Genomic DNA, 23,059 nt, shown 5'->3' on the forward strand with positions numbered 1-23,059 from the left:
TCTACTATGACAATAAGGAAGTAATGTCACAAATCCATGATACAGATTTAAAACACACTTTAACTGAAATATACCAAAAGTCCAAACGGTTCTGGTAAAGCGAGGACATTGCTGTGACTTATAAAGCGTCTGCTTAATTTTATTTTTTTCTCTAAATAGGGTCCAAAACATGCTGTTGTAGCTTAAATCACTAGAGTTTATTAGCAAGGCCTGACTTTATTATTATTTTAGTTAAACATTTCTATTCCTCTTTTGGCTGAATTTGGCTTCAGTGTTTGTAAGTCAGTGTCCAGCAGCAGTCTGTATTCAGTTTGAATATTGCTGTAAATTGATATGGATCAGTTTATACCTTTTATTAACTGTAACATTTAACTTTTGGGTGACAGCACAAGGGAATAGAGAATGAGAGAGCAAGATGAAAACGGCAAAGAGAGAGAGCAAAAAGAAACGGGTAAGAATGGACTTGTGGTGAAATTCACCAAAAATGATAAAGCTGTAGCTTCCATTTTTCTACATTCATTGATGATGATTTCACATAACTAAGTAGTGTGCTGTACTGTTATCAATTATGGATCCCTAACCTGCTCTTATAATAATTATTATAAGATTATATTTTTCTTTTTTCCTGTGAATATAATTCTAGTTGAGTGGTGAGGAAGAAGAGAGAGATGTTGTAGAACATAGGTGTCAAACTCTGGCCCGCGGGCCAAATTTGGCCATACCAAATTACTATTAGAGCTGGCCTACTGGTATTATACAGCTAATATATATATTGTTTAGTATTAAGCTTTGCTTGTTCCAGATTCAGTTTTTCGGCAAAACGTGTTTGAGTCCATAAGAAAAGATTCATTCTTATATCTGGAGGAATAAATATATTTCAATAAATATTAACGTTAGCCCGCGACTTTGTTTCAGTTTTGAATTTTGGCCCACTGTGTATTTGAGTTTGACACCCCTGTTGTAGAAGAACAGGAAGAAGGAGAGAGCAGGTAGTAAAGTTAGGTGAAAAAATATATATTTATAGAATTAGTGTATATTTAAAAAATATACACTAATTCTTTGTGTATTTCAAGGATGTTCAGTAGCAAAAGAAAGAAAGAAAAAAAAAGTCAGTGGACGTTGTAAACAGAGCATGTTGATATAAACAATGGCATTTTTTCACTCTAAACATGTCTCATAAAGGATGGCTGCCATTACATTGATATGACGGACTACAAATCTATTCTCCACTAGTAAAATTGGGGTACACGATGCTGTGTTCTGAGACTGCATACTAAAGGAAGTGTTTGTATAAATTCAAAAACTTTAATAAAAAGCAACTCTATTACCAGTTTGCTTCATGTACAGGTCTATAGACTGGTGATTGTCCAGTGTCCATGATTCAATAGCTTGCAGAATCTCCTTTAAGAGTAATAATTTGAAATAATCTTCTTTTAAGTATGACATATTCAGTCTCCCGTGTCAGATACCTGTGGAAAAAACGTTCTCTACCCTTCTTTAATTTATCACTTAACTTCATTGAATGCACAGCCCTATTAATTCAGTCTGGTTGACATATGGACTTTTACTGAACCATTCCAACAACTTGATTTTTTCTGCCAGTCTGTTGTACCGGTAGTTTGTCCTGTTGCATGAACCAGTTTCAGTGTGAAGGCTTCACATCTGACAGTAGAATACTGAGGCTTGGACCTCCTCCAGTTTCTCCAGGGGGACACCAAAGCGTTCCCAGACCAGCTTCAGGCTTCCTCTCAGTGGGACATGCCTGAATATTCACCCAGGAGGCATCCTTGTTAGATGCCCAAACCACCACAACTGTCTCCTTTTGATGTGGAGGAGCAGCGGCTCTATTCTGTGCCCCTTCCGGATGGCCAAACTCCTTACCCTATCTCTAAGGGAGAGGCTTTCAGATGCCACCTTTCAGATGAAGCTTCTGCTCTCATTCTTTCGGTCACTACCTACAGCTCATGACCATAGGTGAGGGTAGGGACATAAATCCCTTGACCAACAGAGACCTTGCCGCAATTGCACACTGCTGGCAAGGTCTCTGTGCACAGAAAATCTGCGTTGCGTACCCAAAAAAAAATCTAACCTGAATTGAAATTAAGATAAATACGTTAACAATTCATTCTGTTTTGCAGTGTTAGTCAGTAAGTGACTGGCTGCTCCAGTATGGGATTAGAACGATGCCACCTTATCCCATAGTCCAGCCAATGATGCGATTCACATTCGTATAGCTAATCAACGTCGTTGACAGGCTATGACAGCATCCTTATGTGCCGACACCGGTGTTTTATCTAGCAAAGCGGCGTGGCTGATGTGGAGTGAAGCCACGTTAATGACAACGTGTACAACCATTGGAGATGTGAGCAGGACAGATGGAACAACTGTGTGAACAAAAGTGTGGACTTTATACCAGTTTTTAAATTGTGTTGATAGGCCACGTAAAACCAGAGTTATGATAAAAATATATGTAATGTTTGGTTTTTTTCCTGAATCCTATCTTGTTTATATTTATACTGCAAGAAGAAACAGTAAAAAAGGCGTTTTATAAGGAAAGCGCTGGAAAGCACTCTCAGCCTGTGAGCAAAAACAACCCCCCCCCCTCCTCCCCCGCGCCCCCCAGCCTTTCCTATTGGTGGAAACATGTACCATGTGGACCAATAAAAAAAATGATATGGCAACATGGCATTTAGTTGTTTAGGAAGGGGGAAGTTTTAGGAGTGACAGAGGTGTTTTGAGATGTGACAGATTTGCAACGTTTAGCGCAAATCTTGTGTAGTTAGTGTGTAGTGTAGACAATAGTTTTGTTTTGTGTGTCAGAACAATGAAGCGACTGCTGAATGTTACAGGTGTTACAGGAGTGATACATCTCCTGTTGTCAGGCCTGCAGGTATCAAGTTGTTGTTCTCCTTTATCTCATAGTGGACAGAAATTATTTTTTGGAGCGGCACAAATAATTTGTGTGGCATCAAATTTGATGCAGAACAGCTGATTGTTCTGTAAATAGTGTGAAATGTTTATTTAAAAAACTGCCTCGGCTGCATTTTTAGGTAAACAGCTGCAAAAAGCTTTGTTTTTTGCAAAACTCAGTTACTTTTTTGAAGAAGTAACTATATAATTAATTGCCCAACATTGGTCATTATATACTGTATTTTGCAGACAGAGAGTTACAGGACTCTCTCCCAGACCACAGACTTATACTCATAATACCAGTCAGAGCTTTATAAAAACAAAAAAACCCCAAAGCTGTAAAACTTCTTTTTTTGTTTTTAAAAAACACGTTTTCAAAATTGGGGTCCAAGTTATTTTTATTTCCAATAGTGTTAACATACTACACAGGTCATGAACATGATTTTTTTAAATCTTCACTGTAAGTGGGCTAAAGCAGTTAATTAAAAGTAGTCTAACTTAAATGTAAATGCTGTAATTTGATTATTTTAATAAACCATGTGACTTGGATGTATTTGATGCTAGCGTGACCCACTGTGCACACGTCTGCTGTTGCTCACAGTGGTCCAAGGGACCGCTCAGGGAGTTTGTGTGTTCGACACATGAAAAATTAGAGGGAACATTGCCCTTGACACCAATGGGTTTGAAAAAAAGTTGCAGCTGCAATAAAAGACTGATCATGAAAACACATTTTTTCTTTCTTTCTTTTAATTTGAGATTCTCTGACACAGAAGTACAAAATCATTTTTTGCTGGAGCCATCACAGGTAATTTTCTAGCATTAAAACTTAACATGTTCTCAATCTCTCTGCTATTAAGGCAAATTCCAGTTCCATCAAGTCTCACTCTGTCGTACCACAAACTTCACTGTTATTATATGCTACACACTGTACCATCATTTTAGGCACGTGCTTGAAAAGTCTTTTGCACTTATGTGAAACAGGAACAGGCATGTCAGTGAGCAATTAGCACTCAGTCTTTACTGGACTTCCAAGCCAACTCAAGAATGAAACATTTAGCACACATGTTCTGATGTGAAAATGTGGGAAAATATCCCTTTTACAATGTATCATTTGCATTTTATTTAGCATTAGCGGACTGTGGGGTTGAGTGTAGGTCATTCTTCTGCAGGAAACCTAGCAGCTGGCAGGTTCTTCTCTCAGCATTTTTCAATGATGATGGCGATACCCTGACCACCGCCAATACAGGCAGACCCGATGGCATACTTGCCTCCTCGCCGCCTGTCAGAAAGTAAATAATTATTCAAAGTCACTTTAAATAACGTGCAGAACACTTCTCATTATATAAGATACCGTGCACTATTAAATGACTACGCTACCTGAGCTCATGCACCAGGTGAGCAGTGATGCGAGCTCCAGAAGCACCGAGAGGATGTCCGATGGCAATAGCTCCACCGTTAACATTGCTTTTCTCCGGGTCGAGTCCTAGAGCCTTGGAAACAGCCAGATACTGAGAAGCAAAAGCCTCATTGACCTGTGCAAAACAACAAAAACACCTGAGTATTCACTTCCTAAATAAATCACAAACACCATAAATCACAACAGGCTGGTTGCTGTTATATTTTAAAAAAGCAACTTTCAAGTATTAAAAAATATTAATATTAAAGTAATATTTGAGTATTAAAAAATAATAATTAGTTTAAATGATGTTAGTTTGTCCAATGAATTTCAAGCCTCTGAAAGTGTGGGATTATGTGGGGTTTTATAGCTCAATGTCTAATGTCAACATTTAATCACAACTTAATGGTTTGATTTCATATCCATTGTACAAAGGCAAAACTACAAAGAATATGTGACTGCCCAAATACATACGGGCCTAACTGTTGTTATGTAAATTTTACTCATAATAGTGGTTTATATATTTGCCTAACAAATGAAAGATTCTGGTTCAAACCCAGGAAGAGACACAGATCTCTTTGTGGCTGCGGCAGGAAGAGACACAAATCAAACATGTGCTGGTGACCTCTTGTCAATAAGGAAGCAGGCAAAAACAGCTGTGTGCACTTTCACCAACATATTATTTTCAGTTTCCTTAATTAATTATAATGGAGTATTTTTAAGTTGTTGCATTACTGCTTTGTATATGACAAAAAAGCATGTAAGTATTTGTTTCACTGTATGGGAACAAACCTCCGCAAGATCCATGTCTTTGAGAGTCAGACCAGCTTTCTTAAGTGCTCCCGTGATTGCTGGAACAGGACCTAAAATAAATAAAGTAAAAAGAAAGGTTAGGTAATCATTACTTTTTATCCAAAGGTGCCCAGATTATACCTTTAAGAGAGCAGTGTTGCTAACCTATTCCCATAATGCTTGGGTCACAGCCTGACACGTGATAGGCCACAATTCTGGCCAGAGGAGTGAGCTTGTGTTCCTTCAGAGCATCCTCACTTGAAATCACCAAAGCAGCAGCACCATCAGATACACCCTGGGGATAGAAATAATAGGTACAATCAGGAAAGAGGAGGAGGTTGGATAAAATTTATAATGAACTATATTTAAATGTATTTTAAGTGTGAGTGTACAAAAACATGCTGGAGTGATATCACACAATACAAAAGGGACTCGAATGCATTAAAAAAAAAAAAGGTGGTCTGTTTTTCCCAGTGACCACGGACCGTCTTACTTAGACTAAGAAAACCCGATCATGTCAGATTGTTGAGAACAGCCGGCACCTCTAGCATAAACTCACTGAAGCGTTAGCAGCAGTAACGGTTCCTCCCTTCTTAAAGACAGGAGGTAGTTTGGCCATCTGTTCCAGAGTGGTCTGAGGCCGAGGGTGCTCATCATGAGTCATGGGCACTTTGCCTTTCTTAGCTTTCACCTCAATGGGAGCAATTTCTGCTGTGAAATAACCACCCTCATGAGCTGTAAACAGAAAGCAGTAAAAGCTTAGAGTTTAAAACAGTAACTGAGTATGAGGGTGAATTAAAAGGCAGACCATGAAAAGAAATCAAAAAACAGGGTCTGCCTTACCTGCCTTCCACCTTTGTTGAGTCTTATGTGCGTAGTTGTCACAGTCCTCTCGGGTGATCTGGTATTTCTCTGCCAGGTTCTCTGCTGTGATGCCCATCGGGGTTTTAATATGCAGGTCAGTCAGCCCCGCCCACAAGGTATCCTCTAGCTGGTAGGCAGATGAAGGCAGGTTTAATACCAAATCATTGTAGTTATGGTGATGTACATTTATATCAAGTGTTCACAGATCTGATCTACCAACCTTCAGATCGACGCCAAACTTTGTACCAAATCGGATGTTACGGACAGCATAGGGAGCCTGGCTCATACTCTCTGAACCTCCACACAGGACCACCTCTGAATCCCTGAGACAAATCTCCTACAAACACAAAGGGGAACAGGTTTTTTGTTTTTAGACCAGCAGAAAAAGGGTAAGATACATAATGATCATTTTACTGATGGTTTTTGCACACATTGCTGACTTAAAAATATCACTTCAATTACTTTCCACTTATATACATGACAGGAAAAGATCAGAAACTTTTAATCTTCCTTTTCATTTGGGGAGATACAGTACAGAACGAAAATACATCAGCATATAATTCATCCAATGAATTTCAGTTGTCATAGTGCAGCACTGGGTTGTTGTTTTTGGGTCGTTTCTGTCTTTCTCTGGTCTTGGATGGGTTATGCAGGCTGTGCCCTATGGGTAGAGCACGGGTTCCTGCTGCTCACTGAGCACACCAGTGGCTCATTGGTCTCATCAGTGGCTGGTATTTAAGGGGCACCTGAAATGTTTGCCATCATAAAGTAGTAGACAGGCTTGTTTTTGGTTATGCCTACTGAGTTTTTCCAGTGTTCTCAACTCTGTGATTGTGTGCTGAATAAAAGGCTTCCCTAAGCTTGCTCACCTGCTACCTTCAAACAAGCATTCACCACAAGGATTCCTTTCCATCTCGTGTTACCTGCCTGTCCACAACCAGTGCCCCACCCTCCAACTTCACTTATCTCTACTCCTAGTAAGAAACGTATACGATAGATTCCTGGAGTTATCATAAAACCGGGCTGATGTGAAACCACCTCTTACATTTTGCTTTATCTTACTCACTCTTCTCCTTACAGAGAAGCTGCAGAGCTTCTTTTCCCCGCAAAAAGTAGTACTCTCATTAAGTATTTCTCTTCCTTAGTATGAATGTGCTGTACTGAGGATCTCACTAACTCACCACGTCAACCAGCACTCAAATGTTTGTGGATTTCACTCCAAAATAGTTTTAAAGTTCTGGACATTCCCAAAGGAAATGGTAATGATAAGCTACTGATGATCCACCAAACCTCCAACAATTTGTTCCTACACCTTAATGTCTTTCTGTAATTAAAAAAACTTTGCATTTTTCCACCCAAATTCCGTCCACATACGTGAAACTGCAGTTTTCCACTCTGACCTTTCCATTCTTCTGCTATTTTGGCTTCACTTTCCCGTTTGTCTTCGTAGTGTCACTGTTATTACTTTTTAAAATCAATTTCCTTGTTTGTATGTTGATAGGAAAACATTCAATACACTGTTTTCTGCTTTGGCTAATTCCTCTTTTATGGGTCTGATAGATTTATTTTCGTTAGTTTAGTGCTTACCTGAGCGCCATTAATGATGGACTGGAAACCAGATCCACACAGTCTGTTCACGGTGAGAGCGGGCACTGGGATGGGTACGCCACACCTCAGACCCACATGACGAGCAATGTAGGGTGCATCAGCTGAGCTCTGAACGTAGGGAAATGGATCAGAAACAAAATGTAAGATACAATAGTCAGATCATTTATAATGAATCCTTTCAGTGTTGTATGTGTGATCAGTACCTGCATGACATTTCCCATGATGATGCTGTTTACAAGCTCTGGGACCACACCCCCTGCAGCGAGGGCAGCTTTGGCTGCATGTTCAGCCAAGTCTGTTGCACTGTGATCCTTCAGTACTCCACCATAGGTACCAAATGGAGTACGCTTGGCAGCTACAATAAATACACCTAGGAAAAAAGAGCATTTTAGTTTGGAGTTAACACCACCCACCACTGAGCTACAGCCAGATTGTAGCACGAACAGAGAGAGAAGATTTGTGAAGGGATAATTAGCACTAAAGCGACATGATTTACAGGGTGTTGAAATAAAGCTGCGCCTGATTTCTTGTTTTCAATTCTTTATTGATGTATTCAAATTAAAGTTCCTGTTTAGGTTTTCTCCTATAATGTTTCTGTTTTTTATTTCCTGACAGTGACTTTGATTTATTGCTTCATTGCTGTGTATGGATTTGTTATTTGTATTTTCTGATGTTTAGTTTTATGATGAGTACATGTAGCCATGGTCTTCCCCGTGTTTCTATTTGCTGCTCATCATTCCTGAAACCTGGTCCTTCTGTTTCAATCAATCAATCAATCAATAAATCAATCAAGGCTTTATTCACCACGTGCAGGTTGCCCTGCAGTGAAATGGGACCCCCCCGCCCCGACCTTACACACACAACACAGACATCACATGGGGATACAGGTCGGAGATCAGTAGTGTTACAGAAAAAACACTGAAATATACACTACAATGGGAAAGTACAAGAGGAAAAAAAGAGACCTCTACTCATGCTGGGCTCCTGGGAGGACAGCATGAGAACAGGAAGCAAAAAAACTCCTCTGCACATAAAAGCACATAAATGTCCACAGCACAACATTGTGGAACACGTGACAAGTCACAGGGTCGGGTGGGGGGTGAGGAGTAATCCGAAGCAAACACAGCAGCCATCCTGTCCAACGCTACCATTCCAGCGCGGGCTCAGACCCGCCGTGTTCCCCAGGAGGGAACAAGCGTCGAAGGCGTTTGGAAAGGGAGGGGGATGAGTGTGTGCACATTAGTGTATATGTATGTGTGTGCGTGTCCAGAGTTCAGCTGACACAGTGTCCTTCGCCCTGCCAGGTTAAGTAAACAGTCTACCAGCCAACCCAGGTGGCCTTGCATAGAATGGGAAGAACAGTCTAAACACAGTCGTTATCAAGGTGTTGTTGTTCAGCTCCAGCCTTGAGACCGCAGCTGGCGCCAAAGGGGTATCTGCATGAAGTGATGGTGGTTTTTACTTTAGTGCGAACAACTCATATGAATTTCAAAGCTGTTCTAACAGTCCAACACTGGTCTCTCAATCTCCCGTTGGAGAGCCGCGAGCTTCTCCAAGATGTGATCCATTTCCATGTGGATCAGTAAGAAATATAAATTATTAGATGCAACTTTGTTATTTCTTCATGTTGGCTGCTGGTAACTTATTCTTGCATGTAGAACATTTGTTTTATAGTAATGAATGATTCTAAAACAGTTCGCCTATTTGTCGCCTACTTGCTAAGTGCATTTCAAATTTGTATCTAGAGAAAGCCTACGTTTGAATTCTGTTTCTTTCATTTTAACTTGCTCTCAGACTAAATGCCTCTGAAGCAGCAGCTGAAAGAAAATCTAAAACTGTCTCTGAAACATTAATTCAAGGTAATATTTACTTACTACAGCTGGAGCCCGGGTGAGGTTTTAACAGTCTGAAAGCAAGTAAAGAGTAAATTTAAACAGAATTCAAATTTGGAATAAACTGAAACTCGGAATTTAGACCCATCTGCACACAGGGATCTGAGAAATCTTCCAGGAATAGTGATGCCATTTCATTTCATACCTGTCCTCTAATCTGAAGCAGGTTTTCAGGAGCTACTTTGGCAATTCTTTGTTTTTCTTTTTTTAAATTCCCTGTTTCTGCATTTGGGGCCTGATTGATAATCTGCCAAAAATTTATCTGAAAGTCACAGCAACATTTTTGAGAGGGAAAAAAAATTGGTTTAAAGTTCACAGTACCTTAATAGGAATGATCTCTATTTTGAAATGTTGCACTGAGGGACCTTTTTCAGTTTTAGAGGGACACTGAACTATCGACTAATGTCTGCTACGTGTCAGGAAACGCAGGATGCTTTGACCTGGAATCGAGTTTGCAAATATTATAGTAACACCTGACGCATACAGCTGGAGTCTGTTTAATGTTGAGTAATATGTTCCCTCCACTCTGAATGGGGGCACTGGACCAAACTCACAGAAGAGCGCAGAGATTTGTGAATCAATAAAATTGTATTTATTTATAAATCCACTATAAAGCTTTTCTGACTAGTCATTTTGTTTACATTTTTTAAATTGATAGGTTTAACTAAACGTAATGAATTTGCAGCAGAAAGTATTAAAGAGGACTGCATAAGTGATTCATTAGACACTGTTGTCTAATGAATCACTTATGCAGTCCTCTTTAATACTTTCTGCTGCAAATTCATTACGTTTAGTTTATGTTTAACTTTTCTGATTAAACCTATCAATTTAAAAAATGTAAACAAAATGACTAGTCAGAAAAGCTTTATAGTGGATTTATAAATAAATACAGTTTTATTGATTCACAAATCTCTGCGCTCTTCTGTGAGTTTGGTCCAGTGCCCCCATTCAGAGTGGAGGGAACATATTACTCAACATTAAACAGACTCCAGCTGTATGCGTCAGGTGTTACTATAATATTTGCAAACTCGATTCCAGGTCAAAGCATCCTGCGTTTCCTGACACGTAGCAGACATTAGTCGATAGTTCAGTGTCCCTCTAAAACTGAAAAAGGTCCCTCAGTGCAACATTTCAAAATAGAGATCATTCCTATTAAGGTACTGTGAACTTTAAACCAATTTTTTTTCCCTCTCAAAAATGTTGCTGTGACTTTCAGATAAATTTTTGTAAATAGTGATAAGCTGTTGAAACTCTTTGGTTAGCAATACTTTTGTGGATAATTACTTAGTGTTTAAACGGAATAATAACTCAAGGGAGTGATTGAATGGCTGTGCATGTAAGATGGGGAAAAAAATGTTGGGAGCTGCTGATATGATGCATATAAAATGGCTCAATGACCAGTAATCCAAAGTCCTTATAGATAATTTCTTTAAACATTTACTCCATATTCATGATGTAATTGCCATATGAAGAATAACTCAAATTAAATACTGTTACCCAACTTTTTTGATGTTCTGTCCTCGATCATATATAAACACATAATATGGAGAAATATGAATAGCAAAATCAGGAAACACAATAATGCAAATTAACTAATGTATGAGGCACAAATGTATATTTGTAATCTATTAAACATATAATTAAAACAGGTTTAAAGCACGGTTTCACCTTCGCTTAAGTAAATGCATCACAGCATATGCTATAGCATATACTTATAGCTATAATATTCGCACACATGAATATTACAGCTGAAAGCTGTAATTTTCTAAACCAAAAAAGTGTGGGCATAACAAAAGCAAACTGGTGTCCTCAAAGTTGTGAAAGGTTTCTGATTAAATGTTCAAATACATATTTACAGCTTTGAGTTGAGTAGCAGCAAGGAGCAGCTGTTTAAATAATACTGCCACCATCTTGTCACCTTTCGCCTACATTGCAGTTAAATTATGTGGAAACGAGACTTCTTTGCATATAAAATAAATAAAAAGGTAGATTTTTAAAGCGCTGTTGCACAGCAGTGTGACCCAGATACTTTCAAACGCCCCATCAGAAAATCCCGTCCCAGCAGTCTTACTGCTGAAATGAAATGAATGGTGTTTGTTTACCTCTGAGAAGTGCCATGGCGCAGACTCAACAATCCAGCGATGACCGGATCAAAGTTTTAGGCTGATATCTCGCTGCGTGGAGCATATAAAAGCCTCGGACCACTGTGACCTTTCCCCCAAATACTGCAGCCCGGTAACGTTTTACTCCTCCATGAAGATTCAACAAAATATCTACACATAAATATCTACACAACGCAATGTTACAATTTTTTTTACTGTTTATCTTATTGTTTTATTAAGTAATATATTAACGGATTATAATATACCCAATATCTGTCTTTGATTTTATTTCCAGGATTTTTAAATAAGCGAAAGTGCGCACGTTGAAGTGTGCGGCCGCTTGTTTGAAACGTCATCTTTCAGCGACGTGTGTGGGGGGGGGCTGTCACTCCAGGGGACGACATGTGAATTTTTGTTGTCCTGGACCCAAAACTGAGTTAAAGGAGGAAACAGAAACGTAATTAAAACATGTCTTTGGCTCTTTCGCGATGTCTTTGCAGGGTTTTATCGCGGCAGGCCATGCCGTCGAGGTGAGTGATTGATGTACGATGTGAACGAAGTGCGTTAGCTGCGTGGAGCTAATATAGCTAAGGTTATTCGGTGCTTATAGCGATTTTCAATAACAAGGGTGATGAGCAGAGCTGTTGTGACTACAGAGGGATGTAGTTGTTGAGAGTATGGTTTCATGCTGAGAAAGAGTACAGATGCGATGTTTGCTTTGAGCCTGTTGATGGAGAAGTATAGAGAAGGTCAGAAGGAGTTGAACTGTGCACTTGTGCATCTAGATAAAGCATATGATGGGGTGCCAAGAGAAGTATGAGGGTGGTGCAGGACATGCATGAGGACAGAGAAGCAGTGGTGAAGTGTGCGGTAGGAGTGACAGATGGGTTGGACCTGGATCAGCATCAGGGATCTGCTCTGTGCCCCTTCTTGTTTGCAATGAAGATGGACAGATTAGATCAGTGAGTAGTCTCTGTGGACCATAATATTTCCAGACGATATTGTGATCTGTACCAAAAGTAGAGAGCCTGGAGAGGTGAATGTATGCTTTGATAGATGAGAAATGAAAGTCAAAAGCAAGACAGAACACGTGAGAGGCAGACAGCTGTGCTCGTGATGCTGAAAGGAGCCAAAAATTGTGACGGTGGATGGTTAAATACCTGGGGTTAAACATCCAAAGCAAATGACAGTGCACAAAAGAGATAAAGAAGACAGTGCAGGCAGAGTGGCGATGAGCATCAGGGGTGATTTGTGACAGAAGTGAAAGGGAAAGTTTACAAGATGGTAGTTAGAGGGTGGCACCAATAAAAAGACAGGCGACTGAGCCGAAGGTGGCAGAGATGAAGATGTTAAGATTTTTACTGGGAGTAAAAAAAAAAAAGTAGCACTCTTAAGACTGTCTTCTTCAAAGAATACACAAACTTGAGAGAAATGAGAACTTGAGAAATGACCTGTACTCTATTTTGCAGCTCTCTGTACGGAGAACATCACCATCTTGTACAGAGTCCTTGGTTTGCACCAGTGATGACCCTGAAGACATCTGCTCCACTGAGGTATGATTCAGGCTCAGGCTCACAAACCAAGTCATGACCGAGGTTTACCACAATTGTCATTTCATCAATATTTTAAATTGAACAACTTAGTCCACCAATGTTATGGTGGTTCGTGGTGCTAACAGTATTTCTCAGCAAGCTCTATCTTGTGGCTGAATATATTAACATAGAGGTTTGATCTGTGTTATTCAAGAGCTGAGCCAAAAAAGAAGAAGAAAGTGGACCCGAGAAGGGAACAGATGTTGAGAGAGCGTCTGAAAAAGAAGCTGAAGAAACTGGAGAAAGTTCCACCAGAGCTTATACCCATAGAGGACTTCATCACTCCAACCAAATGCTTGGATGAAACAAGGTGGAGCTCATTTCAGTCTATGTGCATAAATGTCGTTTGAAATAATGAGGTCAAATTTGTATTGAAACATTAATGTATAGTGCTCAGTGTGATAACACACATTCAAATTTCTTCTTGTCAGCAAATGAACTAAAGCTACTGGGCAGGTATGGATCATCATAAGCATGCAGAGGCATTTTTTAAGACCAATGGATGGGAAAAGAAATGTGTTTTTATTCCTAAATAAACAGGCAACAGATCAAGCAGCTCTATAAGTCCAAGGTGTAAAATTAATGTGTCGTGGCTCAGCCCACGGCGTCCTTTGAGAACGCTGTCCTCCACAGCCAATGAAGAAAATCTGAGCTGATGTCAACTCTGTTTTCCACATCAGAGTTAAGAACTATTTTAATATCATGTGTTAAAATCAGCTTTGTTGGATCACACAAACAAATGGAAAAAAAAGAAAGTCAAAAGCACTTATTGTGTGCTTTTTTTGAATTTTTATTATTCATGACATCTCACTGGTCAAGAATGGATTTGACAATAATGCCCCAGGAGTGTTAACACAAACCTTATTTATGTCAAGATAATGTAAATACTACTATACTACAATTCTACAAGTCTCATTTAACCCATCAGACGCAGTTTTATCTACCCCGAAGCATTTTTCATCATTCGTACACACTCCAATAGGTGCATTAGGGGCAATTTGCCAAGAACATTTTGCTGGCAGGAGGAATCACAGACTTCTTTGCCTGCTTTGCTAGATGACCAGTTCGACCACCTCAGCCACAGCTCATTTTCGCAGAGAAATTGCCTTTGCAAAAGGTGGCTGAAGTTCTGAGACGTGATTGTTATCTGATGTGTTGTTGGTTTTATCAGTCTTTTTGCAGTGAAGCTCTGGGACGTTAAAACAGCTTTGAAACTTTTAAATTGCTCATTTGAATACCTTTCTTGGATATAGGGCTTTTAAGTCCTTTAAATTGATGTTCATAATTCTCTGTCTAAGGGAACGCACTGCTCCAAGGCTGTCATTTGAAGAAAGTGAGGGTCGAGCCCTGCTGCTGAAGGAGTGGTGTCGATACAAACAGGTTACCACTTACCTATCGCACCTGCGTCACTAAAGCTTTTATGGAAAATGTTACATCTGACCCCGGCTCTACATCTCATGCACTTAGTGGGTTGTATCTGTCTGCTGTTCTTGCAGAAGCAGCACATGGCTGAAGTGGAAGCTGTTGAACTGGCTTTGGAAGCACAGAGGGAGGCACTGGAGGAGCTGAAGCTGGAGTCCGAGGAGCTGTACCGGGCAGCGCTGAAGCCTGACCCGCTTCTTATTCCCTTTGTTCACGAAGGTCCCGCATATACGCCAGCAATACCCAATTATGACGCCCCTGATGGGAAATACAACGATATCACTAAAGTTTACACGCAGTGATAAATGAGGAATAGCTGTGTGTAGTTTAGTGTGTCTGTTATTCACTAAGCAAAAATGCAGCTTTTAAGCACACTGTCTTTATTCCTTCATTGTCATTCATTGTGTGAGAGTTACAGTGAGTTTGTGTCACGTTAATATTTGTCTATAATAATGGAATAAATCTTTTTATTGATCCAGTGTTCAGAATCTTTTTGAACATGTCATGTTATAAGGCAGAAAACTGCTACACAACTCTGAATTCTGTCATCTCGATTTTTCAGTAGGATTAAACATCCCATATACCTACATCATTAACCTTTCTTAAAGTCAATTCATTTGCTGAGCAGCTGACAAATACAGATAGGCCTACAGGTACCATGCAAACACCTGGCTCTTCACCTTTTTCAAGGAGAATGAAGCAGATCACTGATTACCTGTACTGACTATATATTCTGTCAACATAAGGATAATATAGAGCTAATTTTCTCTGAGTGCAGTCGGTCTTTGTGCTTAAGTTTACACAAGCTTTGCAGAATTAGTACCTATGAGACACCAGCCTGTCTGGAAACGGATCATATTTACTGATAAAACAGCTAATCCTTATCGCTGAGCACTAGCTGCTGCCAGCATTGTTAGACATACTGTATATATATCATTTTACATACAGCAGTTCTCTGAATACAACTGATGACATCTCGTGATCATGAGAATGTCCAGGCTCTTAAACTGAAACTAAGCATGTTGTCAAAACTCGATGTTCAGGAGTCCTGAGGCTTCTCCTGGTTCAGTGGCACGTGCCAGTCTCTAGGAGGCTCCTGCCTCAGCTGCCACACTGGAATGAAGTTTCTTTGCTCTGCCACTCTGATTTTCTCACTTCTCCGCAACGCCTCCTGCAAGACAGACAGAGTGAGTGTATTTATACAGCCTGGAGCGGATCACAGAGGTCACCCGTTTAGGACTTTAAAATTTTAATTTCTTGCTGTTCCACCTTAGCCTCGGTGCCTCTGTGTTTCTCCCACTCTCTGCAGTTATGGTAGTCCTCTTTCCACTGCTGGCAGGATGGCACGGTACCGTAAGTGTAGTAGTGGTGAAACCAGTTTTTAAAACTTTTGCAGTGTCTAAACTCGCTCCAGTAGTCTTCACATGCCCGTGGTGGCTGTGGCGACAAAGCAAACAAAAATCAGAATAAAATTTTAAACTTCTGTTGGGATTCTGGTGACTGACATCAGACACTTTGTTGGGTACGCCTGTCTAACTACTTGTTATTAATAAAATAATCAGCCAATCAACTGGCAGCAACTGAAAAGGAGGAAATATACAGTGAGGGGCAGTTCTCTAAGCAAAAATACCTTGTTGACGTCAAAGGAGAATAGCCACACTGACTCGAACTGACAGGAAATCAACAGTGACTATCAAAAGTACCACCAAGATATGCAGAAGACCATCTCTAAATTCACGGCATGTCAAACCTTGAAGCAACAGAAGACCACACTGAGTGCCGCTCCCCAAGAACAGGAAACTGAGGCTACAGTTTGCACAGGTTCACCTATGCAGCGCAAAAGAGCACTGGAAAAACACTGCCTGATCTGATGAGTTCAAATTTCTACAGCAACATTTGGCTGCTATGGTGAGCAGTTTATTGATGTTCGTCTCACATCTCTGTCAGCAGCAACTGAGTGATGCTGTCGTGCCAAACTGGAAATCTCTAAAGAATGTTTTCAACACCTTGTTGAATCTGAGCCACGAAGTGTTAACACAGGTCCGAAGGCAACGAGAGTCCAACCCAGTACAAGCATGACGTTCCCAATATAATGGCCGGTGAGTTTTAACCTGAGTCTCTGAAGTGTTCAACATTTAAACAGCGCCTCTCTGCGGTCGTATTAAGAATGGGCTGACCCTCAGTTTGGTCAGTGGCTCATTTGACTTTCCAACTACACACATGCTGTTTTTAAATTTGATCAGCAAGCCCAGATATTAGTGCATTTCGTGAATCAAAAAAATATACGTCGCCTCCTCGGATCTTCTTTGTCTGACTTTGCTAGATGGTACAGAAGGGTACATTTGCGGTTTAGCATCTAAAGCTAATCACCTTGCGACCTACGTCATCAGGATTTGACTTTGATTATTTTGAGTCTTCTCATAAACAAGGCAAATCAAATTAACTAAGGAAAAGTTATCATTAACGAAATTAATAACCTAATATCTGGTTTAATTACCCTCCATGCGATTTCTCCCACAGCCCTGTCCATCGCTAGCTGCGACAGCTTTAGCAACTGTACTTCTTCCGGTTTTATTTTTCACAACAAAAGCTCTTGGCACATTTCTGTATCACTTATTTTGAATATACACGAGGCCACAAAGCATCAAAACGAAAAAATGTGTGCATGGCTGAAGAACGTCATTGTGAATTCACAGTTTGTTTAAAGATATTCTGCTTTTACTGGAACTAAAAGTATATATTATTTGCAACAATATTTTTTCTGAAACGATAAAAATGTTGGTTTTCTCAAATCTGAATTTGTAGGTACTTTTGCTGATTGAGAGCTCAACCATTCATTATTTTACACATTTATGTAAACTCACCAATTCCAATAGTTTATCCAATGATCATCTTCTTCGAATATAAATACTCAACTCAGGTGATGTCACAGAAAGAGCATAATACCTCAAAAATAGGTCTGAGTGTAATTCATTTCAAAACAATTTTATTTGTTGATAAATAAAGCAAAAGAAAAAATTCCTAAAAGTCTGGAAAAAAAACCCTCAAACATAAAAATTTTCTTAGTATAATCAAAACAAAAAGCTCCCATTTTACAGTAACACTGGGATTGTGGATAACAGCCATTTTAAAGTGGATTGTAAAAATAAAAAAAGAATTATGGAAAAGATGGGTCTGCGCAGAGTCAGAGGTCATTCAATCTGATATAAGAAAGATGTTTGCTGTCATTTTTTCATGTTCTTGATAAGATATTGGCAGAAAATCAGTCACTCTGAATTTGTGAATACCAAATTAGAGCAGACAGTATTTTAGGCTGCTCAGATTCTTTTGAGCAAAATATTACTGTCAGACTTTTAATTACACGCTATAATCAACAGCAAAACCTCCATTTAAAAAGGGGCAGAGGGGCAAAACCAACGCATCTGAAAACCAATATTTTACTTTGCTGCTGAAGGTGAAAAGAATAAGCTAGCTCTGTGCACATGAGTCAGACTCCTCGTTTGTAACTCTTCAAGGTTTTCGGCCCTTCTTGCGTAGTGACTGCCCTTGTCCAGAGAAGGCGATGAATCTGTTTATGGCATCATCCTGAGAAGATTCAGAAGAAAATTGAAAAATATGGCTTGAGAACTAAATGTAGGACTTTAAAAATAGCCAGGAAAGAGAACTGTTTGCATTACTTACATCATCCACAATTTTCCTGGGCAGAGGTCTGGAGTTTCGAATGAAGGTAATCCTGCCAATTTTGAAGTCATAGTTGGGAATCCCTCTGTGTGACGAAACATTAGACACACAACAGCTTGGAAAACCATTGTCTGCGTGGTGTGGCTGTGTGCTGTCACAGCTTTAAAAAAATATGTGGGACAACACCAATGTATAGTTACATCGCTATATTTTATACTTCGTTGGTGTTCAGTACATCTTTGTAGAGACAAAGACTCACCACAGATGTGCAACGCCGTGTGGACCATTCAGAAAGTTCAATAACCACTCCAATTTTTTTTTTTTTTTTTTAAAAAGGTAAGCAAAGAATTTTCTGACAATTCTGTTATGGTTCAGGCTTTAGGCTTCAGGGTTAAGACCAGGGTACCCAGTTGCCTTAGAGCATAAATCCGGTATTCCTCTCTGTTTTTATGAAGCATAAAAAATACATAAACTGCTCAGAACTTTATTTAAATATATCACGTGACAAACTCATGTGCCTCAAGGTGTCACATTCTATGTCTCAACTCAAGTCTGAGATATCTAACATAGCCTAATAGATATAATAGCTCCTGCTTGGGGGCTTTCATATACTGAACAGCAGTTTGAGTTGACTGTCATCCCTCTCCTCATCAATTTGCAATACGCTGTTAAATAAAGGTGTAACATTCCCTGTAAAAATAGCTTGTCTGTTAGGCCACTTAACAGTTGAGTTATTTTTATGGGAATGTGTAAGAAACAACATCTTTTCACCTTTTAATGTCACTTGGGGCAAGGGGAGCAGGGCTGGGTTCAATCCCTTTAGTTTTACCATCCAAACGATTACCAGAACCAGTGAAAGCCTGAAAATAAAGCACAGATTAGAGATTAAATCAGATTATGTTATTCAAGTACTTTTAGTAGCAGTAAGTACACATTAACTTGAACTCACTCTGAAGCCTGTGTCCATGTCAGCGTAACTGCTGGGATCTGTTTCTTCCTCCTGTCAGAAAAACAGTTTTATTACATTGTTCAAAGGAGAAAACGTACAGTTACCACGATGGTTTGCTCCTTACTGTCGGTTCATCCTGGTGATTAGGCCGTCGTTCAGGCTCTTTGTAACCCAAGGGAGCATCAAAATCCACCTGAACAGCAAAGTAACAGCACGTGAGCGAATAAAGCAACAGAACAATTCACTGTGACTGTGGTGAAGTCCAGGATCTTACATTCATATCACACTCGATGATGGATACTGCTTTATCTGGTTTGGTCTCCATGACTCGCAGCTCATATATCTGAAACCCACAGATTACCAGATGGCATTTTTATGTTTAATCTTCCAGGAAACTCTCCAAGAACAACCCTTGGTCACATATAATCCCAACAATGACTTAAAGAAACTGATTCACCTTTTCGTTGTAGTTAATGGCTATGACATCACCAGTTGTCAAGCATGCAAAGTTTCTCAGTGCGTTCTCCAGTCTGTAATGAATGTTAACCACTTATGTTAAAACATGAAGTGTCAAAAAAATAAAAATTTAAAGTTGAAATAAACATTTCAGCCTGTACTCCTTACACTGCCTTGGGGTTTGTAATGTCCAGGAAGTCGGGGCTCTGAGGCTGGAACTTTGAGTAAGTGGCCACCATGAGGTTAACACTTTCCACTTGAACAAGACCGCCTTCCTCTAACAGGAGATTCTGCATCATCTGCAGTGAACAAAATACAGCAAATGTCACTCCAGCCTTTTTTTTTTTTTCTATTTCCATCCATCTATCAGGTCATGGGGGAAAGAGTGCAAGGCGGGGTACACTCTAGACAGGTCACCATCACAGGGCTAAGACACAGAGACAGACAACCAGAATCACCAATTAACCTAACATGCAAATACTTTCACTGTGGAAGGAAGCTGGAGTATACCAACAAATTTGAATTTTTAAACCCATACTTCTAAAACATTGTTATCCACTTCCACACAAGAAGAATATGTAAGTGCTCCTCCACTGCTGACACGAGACACTCATTACTGTTTCTCACCCAGTGAGGCAGGTAACAGATTCCCTCGTCTGCCACAAACTCCAGGACACCACAGTGTGTCATTCTGTCTGAGTTCTTGTTGGTCAGCTTGAACAGCATTGGATAGGTAATGTTAAGCCTGCCTGAACAGAGGAATATAGAGCAATGCTAAAAACAGGATGTAAAAAGGACATTTAGTAAGAAGGTTTTGAATTAACATGCGCTTACTGAGCTGGTCGAGAGCAGAAGGTGGCATTATTACTGAAAAGAAAAGAAAAATAACAGTTATTTTAAGGAAAATATGTGTTTTCATAAAATAAATATAAAGAAATATGATATGTAACTTTCACCTTATACATATTAACATAAACTTGGACATTTTGAGGATATTTTTTTTACAGTTGTGTTTTCTAACAAGTACCACAAAGCAATAAATAGTTAAATAACTTCAGATATGTTTGCGGTACTGGATGTATGTTTGGACAAGGGAGCTGGTTACACCATGTGGATGTTGGCACAGATTACACCCACAATACAGTGGTGAATGCAGAAAATTAGCTACATGTAAATCTGCCATACATCACACCATTGCTCATCAAACTCTATGAACGACCTAAACTGATGTGATGAAGTAGAAGGCCTACCCTGAGGTCCTTCCCAATGACTAAGTTCCCCACCTTATCTCTAAATGAGAGCCTAGACACCCTACAAAGGAAACTCATTTCCCCCAGTCTCTGAAATGTAGAGGACTGATGATGCACCAATCTTCCAAAACACATTCCCTTTTTTGATATTTTAATATTGATGGTGGAGAGCACTGTCTAGCATACTGAACTAAAACAACATGTTCATAGTGACCTCTTGAGGATTAAGGATGGGAGTTTCATTTTCTCCCATCAGGATTAAAATGTTTGATCACAAGATAAAAGTGATCAGTCAGAGCAAATTGGTTTCTAGTGACCTTTCCCTCTAAAAAGCAACAGTGGACCCAAACTATGCCAACAAGCAAAACAGAATCACCAGATCCTGCATTTGCAAAGGTCAAAGATTAAGGTCTTCATTTAATTCTTCACCCATACATACTTTGATTTGAACGAGTGGTATGGGAGAAAATACTGTACTTCAATATCTTTTGTTCAGAAACCTTGAACTGAGTGACTGTCTGAACCAACATGACCATTCTTTTAATGAGACTCACTTTTGCCTCCTTTCTCAACATCGGAGCGGTCGTTGGGTCCAGCCAGCATGGACACCGAATAGCATCGGTACTGAGTGGAGAAGCGGTTCTGAAAGCCCCGGGCCAACTGGTGGTCAAACACATGGAAGGAAAACTGTGGAACAAACATCAGGATTGTCAGTCAAACTCAGGTCACGTGTATACTTCAGAGCAAATAGATAACAATTTAATTGTTCAGGACAGGGAATCTTTATGCTGTGCTGTAGTCCTGTTGCTAGCCGCTAGCTAACTAAAACTGGAGCAACTACGATTTGTTTTGATACAACGTCACCGGCGAGAAAAACCACAGTGCTCACCATGTTGACTGTTTCTGTTCCTCGCTGCTAAACGCCCGCTTAATGATGTTTGCTTCAGTTTTCTAATTTACAGAAAAATTTACAATTTCCAACGTTGTAAACAACTGAAATTGTAGTCACTACCAGATCCGTACCGGAAACCCGATCGATACCACGCATGTGCAAAAGGCCACTAGTGATGGGATTTCCGGATCTTTTTAGAGAACCGGCTCTTTCGTTTTGGCTCACTAAAAAGAGCCGGCTCTTTCGGCTCCGAACCGGCTCTTCAGGTTGTTTTGTTGCTTTAATTAATTTATTATTAACAATAATATAAAATTATGCACAAAAGGAATTACTAATGTAAAAAAAAGTGGTTTTATTTATATATGTTTATATATAAATATATGTGGTGGCCCCTAGAGACAAAGCACATACAAACTCCAAAAAGCACGTACAAACTCCAAAACACATTCCTAGAGTTAACTGAACGTCCAAAACAGAGCTATCTAGATCACTTAAATTACACAATTGAAAGCATATGTGTATGGTTTGTGTATTTATACACAAGCACTCATATATATTCAAATAATTAAAAAAAAAAAAAGTTCATTTACCTGTTATTACCACACACCAAATCAGGTCATTGGTACTTGCTGGCTTGTGTAGCCACTAGGTAACAAAAGCTCAACACTGCGCCTAGCATTCTGGAGCACTGGAGCAGTTTTTACGTGCTTCAGAGTTCATACGTGTTTTGAAGTTTGTACGTGCTTTGTCTCTAGGGGCCACCGTAAAAATACTTTTATTTATTCACTCCACATAAAATGTAATAAATAAATCATATAATACAAAAACCAGCTATTCACATTTCAACTTTTAACTATTTAAATTTCCAGCTTTTTCCTTTTATTAAACAAATTTAAAGTGAAACAACACAAAACTCTTCAAACCACAACACAATTAAATATAAATTAAAATATGAAAACAAAAAGAAGATGCATATTCTCTGTCATATGGGCATGCATGAATAAACTTTCTGAATCCTTTATCATCCACAACTGAAAATAGTTGTGGATGATTGTTGTCCCTGGCTCTCTTTCTCCCTCCGGCTCTGTTCCTGTGCTACTTTGTAACTATTACAAAGACCTTCAAAACTGTCTCACTGCCTTCATACATGTCCTGCTCCACCCTCACGTAGTTCTCTGGTATACCTGACTACAGTTCCTTATGCTTTCTCTCGCTCCACACACACAATGCACAACTGACACAATGCAACTCCT

The 23,059-nt window shown here is 39.5% G+C and overlaps 4 protein-coding genes across 5 annotated transcripts; 1 reads left to right on the forward strand and 3 right to left on the reverse strand.

The window, feature by feature from the left end:
• Positions 1 to 3,358: 3,358 nt before the first annotated feature.
• On the reverse strand, positions 3,359 to 11,703 carry acaa2 (acetyl-CoA acyltransferase 2). The gene is made up of 10 exons (XM_082555794.1): positions 11,565 to 11,703; positions 7,774 to 7,940; positions 7,550 to 7,678; positions 6,183 to 6,299; positions 5,942 to 6,089; positions 5,658 to 5,833; positions 5,264 to 5,393; positions 5,099 to 5,169; positions 4,288 to 4,442; positions 3,359 to 4,189 (listed from the first exon to the last, which is right to left on the reverse strand). Exons 1-10 carry the CDS (start codon positions 11,578 to 11,580, stop codon positions 4,108 to 4,110), a joined length of 1,191 nt encoding a protein of 396 aa, XP_082411920.1. The 5' UTR covers positions 11,581 to 11,703; the 3' UTR covers positions 3,359 to 4,107.
• Positions 11,704 to 11,810: 107 nt separating this feature from the next.
• On the forward strand, positions 11,811 to 15,052 carry mrpl40 (mitochondrial ribosomal protein L40). Its single transcript, XM_082555797.1, has 5 exons — positions 11,811 to 12,094; positions 13,034 to 13,117; positions 13,311 to 13,466; positions 14,455 to 14,536; positions 14,653 to 15,052. The coding sequence occupies exons 1-5, from the start codon at positions 12,033 to 12,035 to the stop codon at positions 14,878 to 14,880; spliced, it is 612 nt and encodes a 203-aa protein (XP_082411923.1). The 5' UTR covers positions 11,811 to 12,032; the 3' UTR covers positions 14,881 to 15,052.
• Positions 14,942 to 17,177, reverse strand: cUnh22orf39 (chromosome Un C22orf39 homolog). The gene is made up of 3 exons (XM_082555798.1): positions 17,076 to 17,177; positions 15,848 to 16,015; positions 14,942 to 15,749 (listed from the first exon to the last, which is right to left on the reverse strand). Exons 1-3 carry the CDS (start codon positions 17,106 to 17,108, stop codon positions 15,618 to 15,620), a joined length of 333 nt encoding a protein of 110 aa, XP_082411924.1. The 5' UTR covers positions 17,109 to 17,177; the 3' UTR covers positions 14,942 to 15,617.
• A 370-nt stretch (positions 17,178 to 17,547) lies between these two features.
• Positions 17,548 to 21,975, reverse strand: ufd1l (ubiquitin recognition factor in ER associated degradation 1). 2 transcript variants are annotated; one of them, XM_082555796.1, is made up of 12 exons: positions 21,804 to 21,975; positions 21,469 to 21,601; positions 20,499 to 20,531; positions 20,292 to 20,413; positions 19,833 to 19,963; positions 19,666 to 19,738; positions 19,483 to 19,551; positions 19,333 to 19,401; positions 19,209 to 19,259; positions 19,031 to 19,119; positions 18,260 to 18,344; positions 17,548 to 18,163 (listed from the first exon to the last, which is right to left on the reverse strand). In XM_082555796.1, the coding sequence occupies exons 1-12, from the start codon at positions 21,804 to 21,806 to the stop codon at positions 18,089 to 18,091; spliced, it is 933 nt and encodes a 310-aa protein (XP_082411922.1). In that variant the 5' UTR covers positions 21,807 to 21,975; the 3' UTR covers positions 17,548 to 18,088. The 2 variants fall into 2 exon arrangements, with proteins under 2 accessions (XP_082411922.1, XP_082411921.1); XM_082555795.1 differs by lacking the exon at positions 21,804 to 21,975 and having other exon boundaries at positions 21,469 to 21,631.
• Between the last annotated feature and the right edge of the window lie 1,084 nt (positions 21,976 to 23,059).

Source organism: Aulonocara stuartgranti (genome assembly GCF_965226115.1).
Source record: "Aulonocara stuartgranti genome assembly, chromosome: 12".
Classification (NCBI taxonomy): domain Eukaryota; kingdom Metazoa; phylum Chordata; class Actinopteri; order Cichliformes; family Cichlidae; genus Aulonocara; species Aulonocara stuartgranti.